The sequence below is a fragment of the Pseudopipra pipra genome, chromosome 1, assembly GCF_036250125.1.
Source record: "Pseudopipra pipra isolate bDixPip1 chromosome 1, bDixPip1.hap1, whole genome shotgun sequence".
NCBI lineage: Eukaryota > Metazoa > Chordata > Aves > Passeriformes > Pipridae > Pseudopipra > Pseudopipra pipra.
The window spans coordinates 135,361,952-135,372,616 of record NC_087549.1 but is presented as its reverse complement, the minus strand read 5'-3'; the positions used below and the strand labels follow the sequence as shown (position 1 = coordinate 135,372,616).

The window sequence follows — 10,665 nt, the reverse complement described above, 5'->3', positions numbered from 1 at the left end:
ATAGTCTAGGTTCCACTGAAGGAATACATAGAGAAAAAATAATTTGAAGATATGAATAATTATTTCCCCTGTGTGCAAAAAGGAAAATTTCTACATTGAGTTAAATAAAGTAGTTTTCACATAGTAAGTATGTGTCCATGTTTTCCTGTAATACCTCTGGAGCCAACTTGTCAGCCATGCCTGTTTATGTAAAAATATATATACTCTCCCCAAACTCAACAACTCTCTACCACTTTGGAGGGAATTTTGGAAGGCATATATATGTGTGTGTATTTATATAAATCCATGAACTTTGTATTTGAGGAGAGAGGAGACTGAGAGGAGACTAGGAAAACGTGAAGATTTCACTGATCCATAGCCTGGTTTTTGTTAATCAGAACATGTAGCCATTTGGTCAGACTACATGCCAGTATGTGCATCTTTTTCTTGAATATCCACAGTTCCTTCTGATCCACTCATTCTGGTTGAAACATGTGGCAGGTTTTGTCTTTTCCTCCTCAAGTAGAAATAAATTATACTTCCAGCCCCAACTATAGAAAGAGCTAGAAGAACGAACAGCCAAATGACCCCGGTGGAAAGTACTTTCTCCGTTTTCTCATCTGTAAGGAGATACAATGGAATCAACACCTTTGATCTTAAAAGATTTCAGAATCTACTAATAAATGGGATTTCTTTAACATGGAAGCAGAAAAAGGCAATATGCCTGTAGATTTGCACTTCAGCCTATGGGTTTGGGGTTTTTTTACTAGCAAAACCAAACAAAATATAATTAAATCTGATTAAAGCCCAATATTAAAAATATGAATATGAAAGTGAAATAAAGCCCAATATTAAAAATACAAATATAAAAGTAAATAAATGTTTACTTCAGGGTAAGCCCTATTTCCTATACTGAGGCACAGATATAGCGTATGGACTTTTTATTTTTAAATACTCTCAAAACTGATACTGAGAAACTATGTAATTATTTTTTTGCTGTATTTGAGCATCTCCTTATAATTCTACTTAAAATGAAGTATTCTTACCTATATTTTCTGTTGACACCTCTGTGCTTGCAGGAGCTTTTGAAAGGAAAGAAAATGTTTATTTTGAATGCTTTAAAAAAAGAGGCATTTCTAGCTTCCTAGGTCCCAATGTTTCTGACAACTCCCCCTAAATTCATGTGCTGGTGACAGTTACTCTCCCAGAGAGATGGAGCTAAGCATGTGTAAAACTCGAGTAGGATGACTGGCTCTTTGATTCCAAGAGCATCTGGCCTCCTCAGTTGAGATACCCAAAAAAGACATGAAATTAGAGTCAGATTTTTGTCCTATTGAAAAGTGTTTTCAGACATGTTCATTTTTTAGAACTACTGACAGGATCCCTAAAAATTTTAAAGTGTTTCCTGAAAGAAGGTATTGAGTGTTAGAGATGCATCATAAGCATTTTACTTGAGCTGAAAAGTACCTTCCATTGTGGTAGCCCCATCTGTCAGAGGCAACCATTCCACGTGGATGTGGTTCCTATGGTAATTGCACTTCCTGAACTTAGCAAGTAATGGAAAGGTGAACAGAAATATGAAGTTTAACCAAACAAAATGTCCATTTTCTGAACCACTTTCATTTATTCTCAGCAATCGAACTCATGCATTTTCTTACAGATGATAATTTTTCTATCATGATACTACCAGCATTTTATTAAACCTGATTCTATCATACTGTAGATAAAGAGTGCCACAAGAATGTGTGTTATGATATTCCTGCAATCCATCAGATCAGAGGTCAATAAGAAAAGGAATCACCAGTTTCAGGATTTCTACAAGACAGTTTTCATTGCACTTATCAGAACAAGATTTTTTTTGAGAATATATTCAATGAAATTAAACAAAATGTTGGTTTTGAGCTTAGCTTGCTGAAACATAGGGGTCTGAAGTATTTATGAAGGCTGCATGGGGCTGATGGTATTTTTACAGGACTTATGGCAGATGCAGCCTTCTGAGAAGGCAGTTGGAAGCCGTATGGGGCTTGTCAGTATTTAGGTAGCCACATCCTGCTATTAGAGTCAGTTAGTTTTGCTCACAAACCTAGAATATTTTGCATTTTTTGTTCTGCAATGAAAATACATTATCAGGCATTATTAACCTTAATGCATTAGAAATATTACTTACTTTTTGGTTTTTTGCAGATATATCCTTTTTTGAAAGAACAGACATTGGTTATCCAGAAGCCAGAAAATGCACATATTTCTCCACAGTATTTATGTCTTTTGTTTGAAGGTTCTCCCATTTGCCAGTTGACAAAATCCATTGCAGATTTGTCTGTCCATACCCATTGGCCTAATATTTAAAATGAGCATATATGTGTAAACTACAGGGGTTTAGACAAATAGAATAAGTTGTGATGGAGAAAATGAAAATTTGTGACATGAATAGTTAAATATTTCAGTTACATTTCTAAGGAAATGTGGGCATACTTGGAAATAAACTTTGTAAATTTTTTATGTATATGTAATTTCAAGTGCATAAAGTTGATTTCTTTTTAATATAACATATAATTTTGTATGCTATGATAACGTGTGATTCAATATTAAAGATATTACCTCTGTCATTTTTCTTTAGCCCTGTCCAAAAGTTCGGTGATTTTCCATGGAGTATCTTAATGGTGTTTGCCAGAAAGTTTGCTTCAGGATAGTCTTCTACTGATACCAAATCAGCACCTGAAAAAATATTAAGGAATACATCACAATGTCTCATTTTACTACAGCTCAAGTCAATATACCCATAAAAAATATGCAAAAATATATAAAAGACACCAATTCTCGCATATAATATTCACTAGTCTTGTTGTGGTTATTAAATCTCTTTATTGTATTTTGAGCATGTCTATGTGTTGTATGGATGCAAATCAGTACAAAGACATGGATTTTCTGAAATTTTCTAGATTTTTTTTAGTTTTTGGTATTTTAGAGAAGCAAAATTGCTCTCCTGGGATACTTTTTGGCTAGATCTGACCACATTCCAGATTGTGATGCAAATAGGCTAAAGAGATATATGTGATGTAGTCAGCACCATGCCTCTTGCCACTACAGCTCTGTCCCCCATCAGTGGCTGGACAGCAGTTTTGGCAGTACCTGATGACAGCATTTGTGAGGTTAGGTAGAATGTGTCAGCAGATGGAGGTTGCAGTCCAGAAGATGTCCAGAAGTTGATTTATAATTGCCATATGCCCTGGCATTGCAAATACACAAAGCTGTGTTGGGGTCATCAGGAAATTACCACCTTCCTGGCCTGGCCACTGGGTAAGAGGCAGGCAAAAATGTAGGAATCCAGAACATGGAGCAGTGTCCCATTTTGACATTGCATCCTGGTTATTAGTGTAATATTTACTTTTTGTAGTAGTTATGTCATTTATCTTTCTACAGAACAACTTCAGGAAGTCTGTTGTAGAGTAAAATGCCTTTGCAAAGCTACGCTTTCTGTTTACTCATTCATAGGTCAGTGTTTTCAGACATATAAGGAAGTGTTTCTAGAAATCCTTTCATTCTCTTACATTTAAAAGGCTATGGCTCAGTTATATAGCGCTAATGTATAGAATGTTTCCTATTCTTACTCACACTGAAATGTGTATTGCATCACAGTAATTCTCAGAACCTTGGAGCAAAGTGGCTTTTCCTTTCCTTGATCAACATACTGCTCTTCTCTCGATGGGAACAGCATGGAGGCTGTTCCAGAGCAGGAGCTGCATGCCTGGGTGTGTTTTGCTGGTTCATGAAAGCTAAACAGCTCCTCCATCTCATTTGTTGTCCATCCAGTGGGATCCAATTAATAAACTGTGCCCTGGAACTAACAAAGACAACTATTCTTTGACTTTGTGTTTCCTGGTTTACATTGCTTATGGATTCCCTCTCATTTGGGGAAGACCAACCCTGCAGCCAGTGCCTTAGTAGATCTGTAAAAGTGTTCATCTCCCTACCTAATTACTGATTGCCATAAAACTAGTAGAAATTTAATATTTTTGAGGTATTCATATTTCACCTTATATTTGAGATAAGAAATGCTGCTGTCTCTGACAAAGTTTACTTTTATTGTGGGAAAAACATGCTTGAAAAATGCAACTAAAGAAGCACTAAATGGGAAGTTTTAAAGTAATTTGAGATTTGCTTAGAATATTATCCATTATTTCCTATGTTTAATTACATCTTCAGTCTTTGTAAGATAAAACACTCACCTAGCCGGGCACATTCCTGATGAGATTGAGACCAGCTTCTTTTCTTGGAGGCCTCAAAGTAGTAGCAGTGACCATGGAAAGGTATCCAAGATTTGTGTCCTCTTGACTCAGGGCATTTTCCAGGAAGTTGTGGGGGCTCAGTAGGGGCCATTACTGATAAGAGATCAGGTAGTTGGAGTCCAACTATTTTATAACATTTGTTTTTCCCATTATACTAGTAAGACAAAACTAATCAGACTGTTAGGTTTGTAATCATAGAAGAAATGAAACATGTCAAAAAAGAGCTTGAATATGGCTCTGATTTTGTGTTTGAGACAATATTTTGCTTCATATTTATTTATCAAGGTGATTAGGAAGATACACTAGTCTGTAAAAAGTATAGATTCTGTCTAATGGTGATTTTTGTAATTACTCTAGTCAATAAAATATGCAGTTGCTTTTCTGGCATAAATATCTGCCTAAGTAGTTAAAACTCCTATTTTTTAAAATGTCTTCTGTCATTTCTGTCTCATTTTTTGATAGGATCAAAACCATATAGCAGAAATTGTGATTGTGTATGAAAGTCTTGGTATGAAAGTGTTGGTATAACTAAGCATGGCTTGCAGGATTTTTTGTTAAACTGCATCCTGAATATGTTCCATAGTGATTGATATAATAGGAAGATTTGGATGGGTAGATAAATGCAGATGGAGTGAAAATTAAATGTTCTGCCAAATTACATTTTCTTCCTGTGAGTCTTCTGTCATTTCTTTCCCTATTAAGGAACATTCAGCTCTCAAATGAAATTTCAGAATAATAAAGTGAAAGGAGACATTATATATAAAATCTGAGGATTTTTGTCAAATTAAAACAACTTAGAATGTAATTTGGCATGTAATTTTAAATTTGGTAATGATTCAAGATCTTCCGTAATGTTGACAAAACCAAGAATATATATATATATATATATATAATATATATAACTAAATTGTGAAATCATATATATACTTATTTCCATATGAATTATAGAAGTTTGTGGTTGGAATGCTCCTCAAGGGGTTATTTACTTCATCCTTGTACTCACAAGTGACATGAAGTTGATATCTGTTTTTAACAGATGTTAGTTCTGCCTAGCAAGTTGTAGTAATGGAGGTTCCCCAATCTGTCCAGAGTATCTATAAGAGTATCTATCTTCATTACTGATAAAATCAGAAGGTTTTCCTTGCTGTATTTAAGTCTGTTACCCCTTTCCAATCTCTATTAGACATAGGGAATAAATAAATTCCGTAAGGCTCATTTTTAATATTTAGACAATTCTAAAGTACTATGGTTTCTCTTAAGTCATTTGTTTCTTAGTCTTTTGTCCAACTGCAATTTTTTCTTTTAATTCTTGTTTTCTGGTCATGTGAAAACTCTAGTTGATTGAGAACCTTTTCAAACTTTGGTGCCTCAAACTGGATACAGAATGTCAAGTAATGCCTAATAAAAACAGATCTCGTAGCAAGTGAATTACTTTTCCTATTAGAATAAATAGCTAAGAAACCAGTGAGTATTCAATCCTTTGTTTCTTAGGCTTTCAGTAATTATTATGAATCAACTTTGGTAATTATTATGAATCAAATTATTATGAATTAATACGAACTTCTGAGAAGAGTTCATGTCAATATTTAGAGCTAGTTGCTACTCATGTCTTCCTGTACACTAGTATATAAGCCAGGTATTTTTCCAGTGGCTTATTATACTTAGAACACTTGATAAATCTATACAACCTCCAGTCAAAACATTTGTATGGAGTTACTTACCGTCTGATTTTTTACAGACAGAAAAGAGTTTTTCCTTGCAAGAAGCTGTCTTCCAGGTGCCATCAGTGTCTAGGTAGACACATGCTAATGTCTGTTTTGGTTCTCCGCTGGACCACTTGCTGTAAACTAATCTCCATCTGTCAATCCATTGATACTTGCCATTCGTCTGGAAGCAAAATCTGTGTGGTAATTTCAAAGTTTTTTACAGTGACATAGCTACTACACAGGATCCTCAAGAGGACTCTCATGTAACCAGTATGGAATCATATGCTTACTACTGCCCCCTTTGAGCTTGTAAATACTAACTGCATAAAATGTACAGTGTCATCCACAGAGCTGAGTGCCCTTGAAAAAGTATGTAACATTAATTTAGAGCATTTTTCAAGCACTGGGAAATGGAAGGGAAAAAAAGAAAGGAGGCATGAGAGAAGACATAAAACTAGGAGTCAGATAAGACATCGTGTTGGTATGACCACCCAAATGTCTTCATGGAAAATGGAAGTGTGGGTGGGAGTGTTCTTAAGCAGCGCTGTTGTACTTACCGTGACTGCAATTCATGGTGAAGAGTGTAGCATGTCAAAACACACCTACCCTCCAAATGTTCATCCTCTCCTGTCATACAACTGGTGTAGACATCCCACAAGCAGAAAGAATTATTTCTCCATAATATTCTAACTTCTTAATAGGAGCAATTACACTCACAAATGGAAGGGTTTTTTTCCATAGTATTCTAACTTCTAATCAGAGCAATTACACCAATTGCATTTTCAAAAATAGAGTCTGGTCAATATGTACCATATTATATAGCCTCCAGATTCCTTTAACTAATTTTTACCCTATTTCTATCCACAACTGTATTTTGCTATTGCTACCATAAATAAAAACATTCTAGTAAAATATGAACATAAACACACACGTAAAAACCATTCCTTCTCAGGCCTCAGGTGTGTGACCTGAGATACCTTGGCACTGATCACTGAGGTACATAAATACATGGCAGGAGGGTAGGATGCATGTTGTTCCTGCAAGAGCTTTTAGATAACAATAAACTCAAAATGTAGGTGATTTTACAGTTTATGTTTGAGATACTTCAAATGACTGCAAACAACATACAGCATTGTTAAATACTGGTTTTCAGGAATATTTTCTTGTGCTAAAACTTGTAAGAGTTCTTAGGTCATTAAAATCTCCACTACACAAGTCTTATTAGAAGATTTCCAGTGCAAAGAGGAACTATACTGATCTAACATGCTGTTTTCAGCACTACACTGGCAGAAATTCCTATGGGTAACAAGATGAGAGCATAAAATAAGATCAGGTCTGGTGCCATCTTAACTGCCTGTATGTAATGTATGTGTTCTTACCGTGTTGCTGTTAAGACCAATCCACAGAGGCTCTCCATATTCCTGTGCAAGTAAGAACAACAGTGCCTGGCTATAAGGGTCCAAAATGCTGGCAAGTTCTGAGGCATTGTTATTGCAGCTTTTCTGTGCTTCCTCCCAGTTCATTTTGAAACGGGTGACAGAATAGCTAATGCCACTAGAATGGTCAGAAGCAAAGTCCAGCACTGTTGCTGATGGCTGAAAGATTTCAGGATCTGTAGGAAGAAGGGGAAAAAAAGCACCCCAAGAGCAGTTTAATCTGGAAGTCACATATTTGAATTGAGCAACTGAATAGCATCTTCATTATTTACAAACCTAGTATAAAATTACTAATGGAATGGAACACCTTCTTCTTAGCTGTTTATAAGTAAAAGATAACTTTAAAACAACAGTGAACTTTCTGGATGAAAGAAATTTATTTTCAGCATCTGACTTTTGAATCTATAAATGCGCAGTATCTTATGTTGTAAAGGCAGATTCACCCCATCAGTCAAAAATAACCTGACTTGCCTGTTTTCAAAATATTCTTTGCAGCTTAGCAGCTTTGTGACCATCAGGTTTATTTGGATAAGTGTAAAACTTACTAGTTTTGATATTCTATAGATCCTTATAAGCGTATGAAATTAAAATTTCTGTAGATTTTAGCTATTAAAAATAAAATAATTTTCATTTCCTAAATTCTGCTGTGTTTTTTATCATTCCCTTCTCCAAAACATTGCTAAGTAACACTGGGAGGCAGGATGGGCCCTTAGGTTTTACTGATACTTTCCTTAAAAAAAAACCACCAAAATGAAACAAAACAAAACCAAAAGAAAACAAACTCAGACTGGCATAAAGCACATCAAACAAGAAAAGTGATTTAATCGTTGTGTTATAAATATCAAGACTAGCAATACAGAACTCACCACTATTCTTCTGGCATATAAACCCTCTCGAGTTATAACACTCCTCATTGTTCCATTTTCCCGTGTCATCAGCAGGTCCTCTCTTCAGAGAAACACAATCAAACTGTTGGAGAAACAAAAGATATGGGTACATTGATATAAGAAGTTATAAAACAAAGTACTCCCTGAATAGTTTCACTCCTTTTTTTTCCTTTGAATTCTGATGTTGTAGGGGGTGTGTTACAACTCTAGAAACACCTTTCTTTGATCCTTTTCTGTTCTTTCTGGCAGCCAGCTCCCCCTTTGTACACCCTTGCAAATCTTTGTAATCTTCAGCTCAACCTGCTTGTTCATTTGGTTCTTTTCAAGGAGACACACTTGAAAGGCACTATTATTTTTGAGAACTGTCTGTGACACTTTCTGTCCCAACTAACAAGCAACCATCTGATAAGATTTTGAATAAGAATGAAATGGAGGTCATGCTTTGTATTTAATTTGCAAAACCATCTTTAAAAAGTGGTCATTCTTGACAAAATCACCTAAAGTACAGTCCTCAGCAGAGCTATTGTCATCTAGTTCTTAGCATTTCTTACAAAGCTGGAACATCCAGTTTATTACAAGCTGCAATCACCTACTAATCTGCCATGCCGAAATTTTCCATCCATTAAAAAGGATCCTCTGAAGGAGAGATCTGTTAACATCTTGAAGGTGGAGAAAAGTAGAATGTATCTTTACACACTTTTTTTTCTGCTTGCTATTTCCTAGGACTGTTATTAGAGCTACAGTGGAGCTATGTATTGTGCAATATCCTTATGTCTTCCAATATGCCTCGGCCAGGGGCTATGTGGGCAAGAGCAGCTTGAATTGACTCAGATGCAGACTAAGCTGGATGTCTAGAGCTATGATTTCGGGGTTCTTTGAAGGTGTGGATATCAAAATGAAGGGGGGATGGGTAGTGAATGGAATGGCATAGTGTGAAGGGCAAGTTTTGAAAGCAAAATATAGAAATAAATGGAAGAAAGGCAATGTGGGTGTGCAAATCAGTCTATATTGGTATGATTATGTAGAATGCTATTTTATTTACAGCATTCTGTTTGATTTCAGTGCTAGCAGTGGAGAAGGTTTTATTGGTTTAGGGAATTGACATCTATTGGCCCTTAGTAATTCAATTACAATTTTAAATAGGGAAGCTCTTAAAAAACGTTGAGCTCTTTCCTCTTGAATTCTCTCCTCCTTCCTTCCTAAACATGGAAATGATTCTGTGTGTTAAAAATTGTAATGTTGCATTTATATTCTCTGAAAAATGAACAACAGATTACTATGAAAAAGAAAACTTTATTCAATATATCCAATCTTTATTAAATCTGTACATTGCTGCAATTTTACTGGATACTTTGGCAAAATTACACTAATGCCATTTTATGCTCTTAGATAGCTAGAATACTCAAACATTGAAACTTTTTATCGCTAGTCCCATTGTAAAGATAGGTGAACAACTTGTGGAGAAGGCTGGGTCATGTCCGCAGTGAAGTGAGCTGTTTATTTGAAGTGCTATTGCTCCTCAGATTTAAACTTCATGGTAAACAGTAAGTGATCTTTACCTGTTGCAGATGGTTGCCATCTTCTGGATGTAGACTGTCAAACAAAACAGGTTCTACGAGTTTTGGGGAATCTGGAGCCCAGTTTGTGTATGAGACAGCACTTCCATCAGCCCAAACAAAGTTGAGTTCACTGAGTAGGTCATTCAAGCCAATCCAAGGATCATTTGAAACATCCTTCAAATGGTAAGTGAGAAAAGCTAGGAAAAAAGCCAATAGAAATGAAAATTAATGTGTCATGCCATCAGTCAAACCTAAGCTCATAAACAAATACTTAACTATTTTGTTCATTAAAGTCTTGTAAAAAACATTCTAATTAGCATGTGATCAGAATTTTACCTGATTTCATTATTTCAGGGTTATACCAAGCCTTTGCCCGTGAAAAGTCTCAGAGTGTATTTGGAACTACAACAAGATTGGAAAGAGGAAAGAGACAAAACACCTGTCTGACCACCATGATATGAGTTCACTTATTTCAACATTCAGGATGAGCCGCTTGAGTGATGGGAATGTGCAGCTGTATACAGCTGCAAATGGAAGCTGGGGAACACAAGCAAAGTGAAAATGTGCTTTTCTCTGACATTCTACTGAATTAAGTTGCAGAATTTAGGCAGAGGTATAGTAGTATATCCCTTTCTGTTTCTGGGACAAACAGACCATGCATTCTGTTTCTTTCTCTGTGTCTAAAGCTACAAATGCCAGATCTGGATTTTTAATTTTATGCTAATTCATACCTATAAATAATGTAAGGCAGTTTGCATGGAACAGGAAGAAGCAATCCTTAGCATCACTAGCATGCCCTAAACAGATTGCTC

The 10,665-nt window shown here is 35.7% G+C and overlaps 1 protein-coding gene across 2 annotated transcripts in view; it reads right to left on the bottom strand.

Moving 5' to 3' along the window:
- Positions 1-244: 244 nt before the first annotated feature.
- Positions 245-10,665, bottom strand: part of LOC135401966 (macrophage mannose receptor 1-like) — a 30,978-nt gene continuing 20,557 nt past the window's right edge. For both annotated transcript variants that reach the window (XM_064634587.1, XM_064634595.1), the window contains exons 22-30: positions 9,854-10,050; positions 8,274-8,376; positions 7,351-7,583; positions 5,987-6,152; positions 4,206-4,358; positions 2,578-2,694; positions 2,147-2,314; positions 1,026-1,061; positions 245-599 (exon numbers count right to left, since the gene is read on the bottom strand). In XM_064634587.1, coding sequence (XP_064490657.1) covers positions 400-599; positions 1,026-1,061; positions 2,147-2,314; positions 2,578-2,694; positions 4,206-4,358; positions 5,987-6,152; positions 7,351-7,583; positions 8,274-8,376; positions 9,854-10,050 — 1,373 coding nt within the window. In that variant the 3' untranslated portion in view covers positions 245-399. The remainder of the gene's footprint in view (positions 600-1,025; positions 1,062-2,146; positions 2,315-2,577; positions 2,695-4,205; positions 4,359-5,986; positions 6,153-7,350; positions 7,584-8,273; positions 8,377-9,853; positions 10,051-10,665) is intronic.